A 14,333-nucleotide genomic window follows, 5' to 3' on the forward strand; every position below is an offset into this window, starting at 1 on the left:
ATGATATTTAGATTGATTTATGAAGCATAAATCGTGACATCTCTCATCAATGTATGTGTTTATTGATCTCTAAGTAAATTTACTTAACTAAATAAACTCAATATCTCATACTGATTTATTTGAGAATGATCATCCATTTTAGTAGTCATATTTAATCAAGTGGCTCACGGACATTTATACGGAAGGAACAATTTCCATCTACATCACTCATATATCTAAGTATAATTATTGCATACAAGTAAACAACTTCATAATCAACCTTATTACAGGTGATATTTATTAATACTAAAGTACACAACTCATTATGCAGGGAACTAAAATGACTTCAGGTCAAATACCTGTTTATACTGATAGTCTTATAGTAATGTTTATAACACTTATATAACAATTCATGAAATATTTTCATGACTAGTTAATTCAATACATATTCTTTAATATATATACTCATGTGTTAACTTGATGTCTTATATTCATGACTCGTGGGATTAAGTCATTAGTTAACCTACATACTAGTCTTAGTGCATTAATATCAACCTTTTATATTAATATTTGACTAAAATAATTAAGAACAATGTTTTATACATCTATAGTCTCCTTCAATCAATTCAACTAATTGATATATTATAAAATAGAATCTACCTCTCTAGGTCATTATTATATTTACTCAAATTTGCACTTTAACGCAAATATAATAAAGATAAAATGTTACCTTTTGTTAAAATATAATATAATAGTGTCATATCAATCATCTCATGATTTAATTTTAGAGCTGACACTAACACATAGAAGAGGGAACTTTGATGCAACAGTAAATTTGTTGTAGTAAAAGATGATTACACTCACCTTAGACGTTGCAAACAATAAATTTGTTACTATGTGACATAGAGATTATGTATTCGAGTTGTGAAAATAGTCTCTTGTAATGAAAAACAAAATTACATATAATAGATCTTTCTTCAAAACCCTGCATTGATGGGAGCTTGATGATTCAACTTTATTTGGTCTATTAATTTGGATTTCTAGACTCTTTTGCTCACATGTTATCAATACAATTACAATACATCTATACATCAAAAGGATTTATACATGGTAACAAATTCACAACAATCATAACGATTTGAGGATTCATAGAATAATAAGAAGGATCAAGAGCAAGATATAGCTATTTATCATCGAACAACCTCATAAAAATTCCTCTCTTTCTAGTTTACATCTGTGTATCATCATCGCGGTTATGAACTCAATGTGATCATTGGAATCATTTACATCCGCACCAACCTGAATGAAATCCACAAATTAAGAGGAACAAGCTATGACCTGAAATTGTTTAAGCTCGCATCAGTACTCAAAGTGATCAGCCATCCATGCCAACATCTTGAGCTTCTTGACCTTTTATCCAAGTTTGTTTTCTTCATTTTGTGTCCAAGTGATTGACCTCTTCATTTTCAATACTATGAAATCTAAAATGTGTGGTTCTACCCAATCATCCTCACTAGGCTATTAATTTACATAGGAGATAAAAATTAATCATCAGCAAATAGTAAAACGGCTAAAAGCAAGCTAAAACTAAATTGAGAAAACGAAAAGGATACAAGGAAAAGACTAGGCCTAAGCGACATCCTAAGATGAAAGAAATGAAATATTTGCCATGTAGGTTTCTTAAACAAATGCAAGGTGTTGTCTCTGCACTCCATTTTACTAGGTTTAGGGTTCTTAAATTATATAGGCCATGAGACAACTTTCTCAAAGGGAAGCACAAGCTACAAGCTTTAGTTCATGAAATAACAACCCAATTATGAGATTAGCTTTATAGAGCCCTACACCTTGGAGTGGAAATGCATGTGCAATCATCACAAACCTCTAACAACTTTTTCCCCTTCTTTTTATAAAAAAAAATTCACATAAAAATTATTCCCTAAGCGATCATTATTCCACTCTTCTTTGATCTCCCCTAAACCTTCTTAACTTTAATTCCTTACCTTTTGCCTTTTCACATTGAATTTTTATGTAGACTTTGTTCATTTACAATCTAGAGGTTAGAGATAGTTGCGAAAACATATAAAGAGGAGGTGGATTAGTGTGTGGTGATGTGCTTTAATTGTAGACTGTTTGTCTTAATACTATATTAGATGTTATACTATTGATCATTCTAGGTTAATGATTGCTCTAAGAAGGGTTTATAGGTAAGTTAAAATTACAACACAATACAAAGATAAAAACAATGAATATCACCAAACAATTTCATTAGTAGACAAATCAATCAAACATAATTACTTGCCATTTAATTGAAACACAAATTTTGAATTGCCAATTCTTTTCAAGATCAAAGAAAAAAAATATTTAGAAAAAAAAGAACTAAAAATTGGCATCCAAACCACACTATTGGTGAATCACATCGCCAACCTCATCAAAGACAGCAAACAGGGCACCTGACCAATCCGTTTTCGTTGCACGCCCCGCAGCGCCGGAAACCGCCGCCTAAGTCTTCCCACTCCGCCTCCTCCGCAGCCGCCTCCACCACTTCTTCTTCCTCCTCCTCCGGCTCTGCCTCCGCGGCCGGCACCTTGCAGCTCCCCGAGCACTTCTCGCAGACCACAAACCTTATGTCCCCACACCCCTCGCACGGCCGGCCGCCCTCGCCGGGCGCCGCCATTTCGCACCCGTCCAACGCCCCCTGCAGCTGCCCGTCCTCGTGCATCCGCCGCACCTCTTCTACTCCCCCCACGTACCCTCCGTTCGCGAACACCGCCGGCAGGAGACTCTCCTTCCTCTGCTTCTCCCCTGCCTCGCTGGTCAGCACAGCGAGCTCCTCCCTGAATCCTCTGTCCATCGACACGTCCCGCTCGTCGACGCGAACGCCGTAGCTTTTCAAGATCATTCGCACGAGGAAGCAGTCCTCGTACGTCTTCCGCACGCCGCGGAGGCTGGTGAAGTAGAGCACCACCTTCCCCTGCTCCGCCGCCTTGCCCGGCTTCGGATTCGGCTTCTTGGGATCGATTCTGTCTTGGTAGAAAAGAGTCCGCGACTCCGGTGAACGGAGGAGGCAGGGGTGCTGCGGAGAGAGCTCCTCCATGGCTTTTCTGAACGCGGAGAGTACCTCAGGATCGAAATCTCCGGCGGTTATTCCATTATCGTCGATCTTCGACGCCGCCGGCTTCCAGAGCGGGGATTGAAAAGTCACGCCTGTGCTCCAGATGGTCGTGCTTTGGACCGATTTGAGAACGGTCTGGGAATCGTGAATCGGGTAGAAGGAGAAGGAGTGGCGGTCGACGAAGGTGGTGACGGAGAAGCGAGCGGTGGCGGCCTCCTCCAACCCGGCCATGAGCGCCGCGGCGTCGATGGCCTCCGGCTCGTTCGGCGGTGTCTCGGTCGGCGTCTTCGGAATTCTCTCGCTCATCTTCTCCGACCAAAGTTTACCCTTCGCAATCGTAGTAGACACGTCCGCATTCCCCTCGACGACGGCCTCCTTCTCGGCGCAATGCTTCACCTCGTCGGCGGCGACGGCCGAGTCCTGGCCGAGAGTGGATGAAGCGAGGCCGACGACGTGGCGGGCCTCCCCTCCGGTTGCGGCATTGGACTTGCGGTCCAGGGGAAGAGACTGGCTTCTGGCAAGAGTAGACGCCGGCGGACGCCGGCGATCGCGCCGGTTTCGCTTCGAGATCGTGCATCCCATCGATAATCAACGTCAAGCTGGAATTTTGAGATCGAAATCGAAGAAAAGTTTGGATTTTGATCAGGAATGGTTGATTCCGATGGCGTCGGGATCCGAGAAAGATGGATTTGCAGGAGAATGTGGCAGCTGAAACAGAGAGCTTTACGCTGAGAAAGCGAGGAAGGAGGAAAAGTCGAGAGCGACGCTGGTGATGCTGGAAAGCAGCTTCAAGGCATTTCTGTGATTCTAATAGCAATGTTTTTAAATGAAAAATAAATAAATAAATAAATTAGTCCAATAAAAAAATGTTTTCAATAATGTTCAAACCGATGAAGCACTTTGTGAAATTCTGTCTTCGAAGCATGCTTTGTAATGTCATCTTAGGCTAGCAACAATGGCAGAATAGATAACCCGGCAAAAGACTATTTGCTCGCCATCAGCCTCACGTTAACTTATCTCTAGGTCAACATGAAAAAGATAAATTATAAATAATTACTATCCATTATTACATAGTCGATTTAATTACCCCATAATAAATTTATAAAAATAGATGACGTATATAGTGCTTATCGTAAAATTATGACCTTTCTACCTAAGTTTTTTATGATAAAAAATTATCCTCATAAACACATAGTCATATTCGATGGAGCAAAATGATATATGGTAGCAAAGATGATTATACTCGTCCTCAGCATTTTCGTCAATCTATCTCAGGACTAATACCGATCAAAATGATATATGTTTATAGTTATACTAGTCGAAAATATTACTATCAATTTAGTCAAATTTAAACTTCGTATTATTTTGTGTTTTTGAGTTTCTAGTGCTTATAAATGTGTTGAAACCTCTCAATTTATACTTTGAAAATTTACCAAAGGATATACTTAGATTTGAGAAATTTTAAAATCATGTACCATATTTTGTGAATGACCAAAGGTGTATTGATTTGGATGACTTTTCCGTTCTACCTCTCTAGTTAATATTAACTTTCCATATATCAATTTTCAATACATTCAAGTCATAATTTCAAAAAATCTAATTCAAAAGTAATTTTTGAGTTTTGGATGTGGGTGACCTCAGTATGTCTTCCACTCTCTCTTTGTTGTATGACATTGAGCTCCGTGGTTATAAACGTAACACCATCCTGAACGAAATCTTAAATAAGCAATGGAGGGCACCATAAACTCCTCGTAGTCTCAGAAATTCACTGAACCTGAAATGAGTTCAATCATACTTATCTAGATCGATAAATGGATTTTGACCAAAACTATTAATGGACCTAGACAGATTAGATTAGACTTAGTCAGATACGATTGGATCCAGATAAATCTGATTGAATCCATTTCAAGTCATGTAAATTTTTGAGGCTGTAAGTAAGTCAACGACACTAACTATAAGTTAGAATGTGATCCTAGTCTCCGAAAAATTAAGCTCACATTGAGTTTGATCTGAATCATACTACTACTGTGATAATGCTGATTCATATCCTCCAAGCTTGGACTGATTCAGATCAAGCTAATGTGAGTCTGATTTCTCAGAGTTCAGGAACATGTTCTAATTAAAAGTTAGCATGATAATATAGCACTTTCGAAGATGCCAAAATAAATAATGAAGGATATTCTTGGATTTCTTACCGTCTTAGAAATGCAGGAACTAAAATGAGTAAAACCAGACATATCTAATTGGTGGATATTTTTCTTGTTGATCAGCTAGCCCATAGGCGCAATCTTAATTACCTGATCGAGCTCCTAGGCTACTATAATTTGCCCATAAGTAAGATATGGGACTCGATCCACATGGTCGCATAAACCAACTTAACTCACCTACAACCTATATACGTGATGGCCCGATGACCGCACGATCTTGTCGTAGACTTGATCGAAGGATGCACGACGACCCAACTATAGTGCTACAGGCCGTGCCCTTTTTTCGTATTCTTTTAACGTGCTCGAATGCAAGTGGCCAACAATAGCAGCTGGTTGTTGCCATTGTTGAGGGTTTGTCAATTCTTCGAAAACACTTTACATTTCATCTTTAGTTGTAGTGGAGTAGTCAAGCTACTCATCACCCTTTTTCTTGTTTAATAAAAAAAAACAAATTTTCATTCCATGATTCAAGGACCCTGTTAAACGGGATTTAACTAAACAATAAGATCGACAGGACTCGATCGATGATTCGGCATCAACTTCGATTGGGAGAATGACTCGAAGCCAACTCTTTAACCAAATGGAGCGTATTAGATATCGACATCGCACCACTGAGTCCCTTTACTTCTTCTCTTCAAAGATCAACTTGCCAACTTGCAGATGTAGTCTTTTAGCAGACATCCATGTGCTTGCCATTGTCTCATGGGACCTTTTTTTTCTTACTTTCTTTTCATTTGTTACTTTTGAATTTCGAATAGCGATGCACATGCCGTGCCATTTTTGGATTTGTATAATTGTTATTCGAACAAGTTGAACTCGAAAATGAAGAGTGATTAGCGACTGATATACGATGGAATGTGGATCGGTAGCTAGCTTGAATCATTTGATCTATCCATTAATCATTTGTGCAAGCTAAAATCATTTTATTCGACGAAACTTATGTTTTTTTTTGAAATTATTATTTTAATAATTTATAGAGAGACATTTTGCGATGAGACCCATAATAAAATTTAAATATCGGGGTTGACCCTAAAATTGTCTCAGACCAATTTACGTCAAATGGACATACGGAGTTGGGCCAAGCTATATGAGGCCCAAATTCTAACCGATTGATCGGACGATTCGACTCGTCCGCTCAACTCGCCCGTTTCCGACGTCGGAGGCAGAAAAAATACGATCGAAACCCTACCGGATCATCTGATCGATCCCTCCGCCATGGCGAACACCTCAACGGAAGGAAGCGCAAGCGAATTCGGACGTCCAGAAGGAGGGACTGGCCGGCGTCGTTTCTTCAGCAGTGGAAGAATCCCGCGGAAGACGAGGATCGGATCCTCTTCGGCGGCTCGGTTGATATGGAGGGGGGCGGGAGCCTCCCCTCCGCCGATCACTCCTACGCGGTCCACGATGTCCTCGGGACTAGCACATAGGACGAGCTCATCGAGTTCCTACTCGATGCCGTCGCCTCCGACGCCGACCGCGGTGCCGCTCACTGCAAGGTGTTTGTTCACGGTCCTCGGCTTGTTTGGTAAGCTTGGACATAGAAAATTTCAACTTGCATATTCAGAACACAATTTATGTGGACCAGCGCACCTACTTTTTCTTGACTTCTTGTGGTGCAAATTGGAAGACCTTTTCACGGGTCCTTATTTCATTAAAAAACCAAATGAAGACTCACTTGCAATGCCAATTTCTGTGACTATGATATCCAGTCATATTCATAAGCTACAGAGGTATTTATTTATTTTGTTGCATCTTTATCATTAATATTCATGACAAATTTGTACTATCCTGTATCTCAGTCTGTCTACTAATTTAAAACTCACTGGTATTTTTTTTCCCTTTTTAGCTTTTGCCACCTGTAATCACATACTGCTGTGAGAAGGAGACCTGAAGTGAACATGTCTTCAGCGTATTCAAAGGCTGGCCTAGATACTATATGAGATGGATGATAAAGCATAAGAACCACAGTCATGAAGTTGTAATTAGGATACTTACAAGGAGCAAAGCGCATTTGCCATCTTCTGACTCCTAGAAAGGGGTTAGTAATTCAATCAAAAAGGTATATCATTCATACCATCAATAAAGTTGAGAGCCTTTTTACCATTGGAATTAGCCACTCTGTTCTGGCTAATTCTAGTTGATTACATTATTAACCAGATTTATCTATGCTATGCAATAACAATAGTTCTGAGGAAGTTGCCATCGGGGCAATGGTGTAGCAGTTAGGCCCTTCAAATGGTTAACTATGCATCTAAGGGTTGAATCCTAGCTACGGCGCACTGCAGGAATTTTTTTCCAGTGTGATGACAACTCTAAGAACGGTGGCTGCTTGGATGGGCCTCTGCAAGCGCTTTCCGATTTATCCTTGGCCGGTGGGAAATTTCTGTGAGGCTGGGCCGATGACTTCTAGGATTAGTCGGTTGGTTCGAAAAGTTGGATACTTAGATTATCCAAAAAAGAAAAAGTTCTGAGGAAGTTGTATTTTTCTTTTCCATCTTATATTTTTCTGATCTGTCAGTTATAGATCAGTTCTTTGGGCCCATTATGCAATTGTCATTGCACTATGCATTGGTATGGGCTTAACGCGAAACTTGAGTCGTTGGGGCATAACCTTTTATCTAAACCATAATGAAAATAAATTAGAATTTCTTCATGTTGTGTGGTTCAACTAAAATAGCTATCCTAGTGACGTTTGTGAATGCTTTTACTAGCCTCTTCTATTTCAAATGCGTGTTTCACTTTGCAAATGTTCTTCTAGAATAGGATTGCTTTAGCCGATAATTTGTTTTTTCAATAGTTTTTATAACACCATCAGACTGTCATTGATAAAAAGGAGACTATTCCATCCTTGTGTTAATAGGCATGGAGATGCTGGAGCTTTTAACACCAGATCACATCCTTTAGCACGAGATCTACTGTTTAAAACAAACTTGATAAAAAAAAGAAGAATATCATCAATCTAGGAAACAATCAATACATATAGTTTACATAAACTCAACGACAAGTCTCATATCCTTCAACCGTTTACTTGTCTATAGGAAATAAGGGTAAGGCTATTGCATATGAGCAAAAGCTGTCTCAAATGATTTGTTATTTCTTTTTCGGACCATTACCTTGTTGGATGTAGAAAGATTAGGTGAGTGTAATACTCTTAAAGCCCTCAAGCATGTTTTAAGCTCGAGTGGAACAGCAAAACTATATCCAAGCTTAGGCTTCTCTGTAAGATCTAACATGTAGACAGCAATATGCCATGAATCTCATGGAGGAGAGGACCATGAGAATGATATGAGGTGTATTACTAACTACACAGAGAAAAGAAATTATAATAACATTATCATTTCCTTTGTTCTAGTCCAAAGCTCCTTCAGCTCAGATGGATTTATCTTGATCCTCTTTGTAACATGCTCAACCATACAACTAATGGACCCACAAATGCGACATCCATAGGAATGATATCACACTTAAAAACTGCAAAAGGACCAAATAGCTTCGGGTTGTCACTAACTTAATGTTTAAATACAGATATAATTATGGGGACTATTTTAGATATGCAACTTTTTGTCAATGTATTGATGCATAGAAAAAGCTTTTGAAAATTTAGAAGCTTAGTATGTTATGACCTCCATGCTACTGAAATCCATGACATAAATATGATTGCTCTGAGTTTCTGTACCACCAAATGCATTATAAATTTCAGACATGTGCCACTTTACGACCATATGACAGAAAAGCCACATGTTAGTATGACCCGTGTGCCAAAAGATGAATCAACATATCTTTTCTACCGAAGATTTATCAGGGAATGAGTAGCTATGACTCCCTAGAACTCCTAATGGAATCTCTTTTACTTGAATGATTTATGTAACAACTAACCACTCTCGGTTTGCAGGATTCATTGTTCAACTAGAGTGTCCCACACTGCTCATCAACATGCCAGTCATCTCATCATCATGCTCTACTTGTTCCAGGTAAACAGATAAGATCTCATATTTTGGTTCAGTTTTGATGATACTTTATTGTGAGATCTATGATGTTGTAGAATTAATGTGTATGAAAATTTACTTGCGTGGTTTCACTCCTTTGAAATTATGGGTAAAAGATCCATTGAAGCACCAAAAGTACATGCGTTCATTTATTTACTCCCTCAATGAATGAAAAGGGGAATGGCATAATTATTCATGTGAGCATGGGCCACAAGTAATGATGATTCAAAATGTCGATTCACTCACTTCAATAGCTCTCAATGCTAATAATTCAACAAACCATTTATGGCCCCTAAGAAAGATGCGGCACACTCGGCTCTACATGTTGAAGAAATAGGTAGAATGAAATCATTAGCCGATGTCACATGTTGAAGTCTTTGTAAGAATTGGTGATGGAAGGTACTTAAAATAATGGCACTAGAAGTAGGTAAAACATTAAGTACTTGATCTCATGTAAAGTTGTCTATCTAATCATAGGTGTTTATATATATCCTAAGCAAATTCTAGAAAAAGATGCTAAAGTTTGATAGTTTCAAAGAAAGAATATTAGAATAAGTGAATGCTTTGACACTTTCCATGCATAGAGGTTTGTTAAATGATAGTGAGAAATGTACATAATTAGTTATTGTGAATTATTTACACAACTAGTAGGTTAAATGCATCCATGTGATGCTTATTAAATGGAGAATATTATCACATTGAAAATAACTCTTAAAAGGGCCTAAACTTTTTAATACTTGATGATATAATCTCAAACAAATGAGACTTTATTCTTAAACATTATGTTTATGTTCATTTTCGGCACTAGATTGGCTCAACTAAAAATTTAATTTGTTTTACGAATAGTTGAATAGTTGTCAAGATGCTTGAAAAAGATAAAATTAAAATTAATATAGCAAAAGAGTTACCAGTGGAGGATGTGCTATTAGAGGGTCACTTGAGTGCCTAAGGGTCATTTGGCTAGGGGTTGTATGGCTAAAGTAGAGGGTCATGGTAGTTTGTAATTTTATAATAAGATTGTACAATTGAATCTCTTAGAGCAACCACAGTGGGAGCTCTTTCCGAGCTCCCACTGTGACGTGGAACAAGTGAAAAACCTCCCTCCCATAGTGGGAGGGAGGTTTTTTGATTAAAACGAAGAAGCGGCTCTGCAGCGACGTGGAACAAGTGAAAAACCTCCCTCCCATAGTGGGAGGGAGGTTTTTTGATTAAAACGAAGAAGCGGCTCTGCCGCTGCAGAGCCGCTTCTTCGTTCTTTTAATTTTTTTTTATTTTTTTAATAATTAAAAAAAATCAAAAAAATCTGGATGAAAATCTATAAATATGAGCACGGCTTCTCATTTCAGTGAGCACAGCGCCGTTGAGCAACGGCTAATTTGTAGCCGTTGTTCAACGGTTATAATTTAATTTTTTAATATATAAAAAATCTATAAATATGAGATCTATTTCATTCATTCCATTCATTCTATTGCTATCTTTGCTCTCAATTCAATTCTTCCTTTCATTCCCTATTTGTATTCGAGATGGATGAAAATCTCAATACTTCCTTTACAAATCTTTTGAATTCTTCAAATACGGAAGGAAATACATCTTCTCAAAATACTCGCATTCCTCCAAATATCCAATATCCTCAATTTTTCTCTCAACCACAATATCCTCCAAATTTTCAAAATATTTCATATGTTCCACAATATTCTCCAAATTTTCCAAATTCCCAAAGTTCTCAAAATTTTTTTCAACCGTGGAATCAAAGTAACACCGCCTCAGCTCCATTTGGTATGTATCCATCCCAAGACTGGTCAGCAATGGGTAGCCAACTTGGGATGTCTTATCCTTACGGGGTTTCTCCTAATCAACCACCTGTCATACTTTCGAATGAATCTAGAAGGGCGACTATTGATCCATCTATCAGCGACAAAGAATCTCTAACGCCATCATCTGTTCCAGCAACTCAGGTGCCACCACACTCATCACAAGAAGAGCGTGAAGTTGAGCTGGAGGAAAATGAATTGAAAAGAAGATTTTGGTCTCCCGATGAAGATGTAGTACTTGCGAAGTCATGAGTAACTATAAGCACTGATGCAATCATTGGTAATGACCAGAAGGATCAAGCTTTTTGGAAACGTATTGTTGATTACTACAACAAACATCGCCCCACTGGATCTATGACGAGAAGTTATCAGTGTCTGAAATCACATTATTACAGGTTTGCACCGATGGTAAATGAATTTTCTGCAACTTATAATAATTTTTATACTCATCGGCAAAGCGGTTGGAGTGACGAAAATGTGTTGGAGAATGCACTGAATATGTGGAAAGTCAACAACAATAACAAGGATTTTAAGTATATGCATGTGTGGAGGGTTCTCAAAACTACGAGAAATATACTCCACAATCAGTTGCTCATTACTCTAACAAGAAGGCAAGGACATCCGAGTCAGGAGGAAACACTTCAACATCAAATCCAGATACAAGTGTTGATTTAGATGACTCTGAAGTCCGCATTCGTCCGATAGGACAAAAGGCAGCGAAGAGGAAAGGCAAATCTAAAGTCAAAGAGGGCGACACAATGGAACATAACATCGACAAAGAATGGCAAGATATTAAAGAATATCAAATGCAAAAAATGGCTCTGCGGGAAGCCGAGATCTTTCATAAGGATTATGAAATTCTTATGAAAGATATCAGTGAGATGACACCAGGACAACTTTATTTACATGAGAAAATGGTGGAAAAAATTAAACAGAGACATGACCTGGTGTAGATGAGTTTACGTTTATTTTTATATATTATTATAATGTATGTCTTTTCATTTGATGCAATGTAATATTTATGTTTTTTTTAATTATTAATGTTATTTCATGTTAGCAAGTGGTAAATTTAAATTTTATAAAAATTTAATGGTGTTAATGTAAAATATGAAGGATAAATGAGAATTATATATAATGAAAAATGTGGGACCCATGAAGGAGTTGTTGAGAGGTTTTTTTATAGTGGAAAGAGATGTGAGGTTTTTAACTTTTGATGTGGCGCAGACGTGGCAACGAAAGAGCTCACAGTGAGGTTTAACCACTGTGGATGCTCTTAAGGTTCTTCGAACCCAATAAATGTAGGCTGTTCCATCATAGTCGAAAAGTCAAAGAATTGTCATTCTATAGGCCTTATCGATAGGCCAATCAAATTTAGATTCTATGCGCACTACTAGCATGTGTTATCACTGTGTATATAATTTTGCTCCTACGAATTGATGCAGTTGTTATTTGTATGAATGTTTGTTTCAATAAAATTTCAGCAGATGTAAAATATTTTGTTGGGTGTCTGATCATTCTCATGTAAAGAGTCATTGCGCTAGAATAAAATACTCGTGATTTATTTGTTTGTATCTTATCGTGAGGTCGATGATATTGAATCGTTTGAGATGAACGATAGTACCTTTTGTTCCATTGCTCCCGAACTATGTATATAACTCTACATTGCCACCATTATCATTTGCATCTATCATGACAGGTCTTACACCTCGACATTGATAACCCCACACTTGGTCTGAAAAATTACATGATCTTTTGTTTTACGCCTTAATTTAAACTTGTCATAGAGCTCTAAGTCGACTCCTCTCTTGTGGGAGGTGAGTTTCGTGGGGGAAAGAAGGAGATAAAGAATGACCCCTCTATTGTCTAAGAGATATAAGTAAATTCGCTGTACATTCTAATTAATTTCATTTGTATTTTGTTTTTTTTTTTGCCAAAATTTCCAATATATACTCCAGCGATACTAGCTCACCTATATTAATTAATTCCTTTTGTACACCTACACTTTTGCAACAATTAAATAAATTGATCCGGTCCTAGGCAATGATGCACCGGCAGGATACTTTTTTTTTAGTTTTTAGATTTTTTTTTTTTTTTTTTTTTTGACATTTAAGCATCGAGTTCTAGTCTAGGTAAATTAATGGATGAATTTCTTAAATGGATGGTTAATGTAAGAACGTTGGCTTGATTGATTGTTTATTGCGAATGTTTTCTGGTTTATTCTAATAGATGGTGAAAATTTTTAAAAAACTAAATTGATTATCCTCCAAATTAATCGACATAATTGAATATCTAACAGTAATTTATTAAATAAAAAAAAAATCATCTTCTATAGCTAACTTAAAGACACTTGTTATAACTTTTTTTTTTTTTAATACTTGGTAGAACTAACAAAGAGAATTATTATTGATATACTCAAGTAAGATCCACTCAGGTACATAATTGCGATCTATCCAGGACTCCAGTCGTGTATTTGGATCAGGAATATCCCTATAATAGCTCACATAGGATTCCAGTTGTATCCTCACTTTGAGAAGATTCTCGTAACATGTTTTACACTCTGGGAACATCTTCAGCTCGATTGTGCACTTGCATTTTGGCAACATCTTTTGACTACAAATATCTCCGCCGAGCCAGACGACTCCGATTCGCATCTCAGACTGTTCATGTAACTGCGGCTCTGGCAGCCACAAAGCTCTCGGCAACCGTCACCGATAAGAGACGATGGTAGATGAGACTGACGGTGACTGTCCAGACTATGTTAGAGGTATGACACCAACGTCGTACCTCTAACACCCAACAGAACTCCATCTCTTGGACTAGTCCCAGGCTGACTTGGCAGCCCACGTGGACGACAACGATCACCAGTATAATAAGGTAGGTAAAGCTGAATGAAAGAAACTTTTATAATGCCTTTACACGAGCTCGTTTTCTTAACTTCTCATTCCTTAGTTCCATATTAACTCGACTGTCGGAGGTGTCACTGGCATGTAGATCAAGATATAAGTTTTATCAAAAGTTGTTTGTGATCCTTTTATTCAAATAACAATCAAATAACAATTAAAGTGAAGCAGGTGAATTCATTTTGCAAGTTGATTATATTATTTATGATAATATTGTCGGCACTTGCTGATGTGTATTGATGTATATGCTTAAAAATAGCTCGGGTGGTGGAAAGCAAAGACTCTATTAGTTAGAATCGACATGCAAAAGGAGGTGCAGTCGTGGTTGTTGGTGTAATCAT

At 37.9% G+C, this 14,333-nt stretch overlaps 2 protein-coding genes and 1 long non-coding RNA gene across 3 annotated transcripts; 2 read left to right on the forward strand and 1 right to left on the reverse strand.

Annotated features, from left to right (window-relative positions):
- Positions 1 to 2,298: 2,298 nt before the first annotated feature.
- LOC121978012 (uncharacterized protein At3g28850-like) lies at positions 2,299 to 3,851 on the reverse strand. The gene has a single exon (XM_042530407.1). The coding sequence runs from the start codon at positions 3,671 to 3,673 to the stop codon at positions 2,408 to 2,410; it is 1,266 nt and encodes a 421-aa protein (XP_042386341.1). The 5' UTR covers positions 3,674 to 3,851; the 3' UTR covers positions 2,299 to 2,407.
- A 2,506-nt stretch (positions 3,852 to 6,357) lies between these two features.
- LOC121976931 lies at positions 6,358 to 9,788 on the forward strand. The gene is made up of 3 exons (XR_006110712.1): positions 6,358 to 7,028; positions 7,145 to 7,357; positions 7,484 to 9,788. It is a non-coding gene; the product is annotated as an uncharacterized LOC121976931 (long non-coding RNA).
- Positions 9,789 to 11,086: 1,298 nt separating this feature from the next.
- Positions 11,087 to 12,045, forward strand: LOC121978738. Its single transcript, XM_042531038.1, has 3 exons — positions 11,087 to 11,326; positions 11,384 to 11,500; positions 11,644 to 12,045. Exons 1-3 carry the CDS (start codon positions 11,087 to 11,089, stop codon positions 12,043 to 12,045), a joined length of 759 nt encoding a protein of 252 aa, XP_042386972.1.
- Positions 12,046 to 14,333: the final 2,288 nt, after the last annotated feature.

The sequence above is a fragment of the Zingiber officinale genome, chromosome 4B, assembly GCF_018446385.1.
Source record: "Zingiber officinale cultivar Zhangliang chromosome 4B, Zo_v1.1, whole genome shotgun sequence".
NCBI classification, from domain to species: Eukaryota; Viridiplantae; Streptophyta; class Magnoliopsida; order Zingiberales; family Zingiberaceae; genus Zingiber; species Zingiber officinale.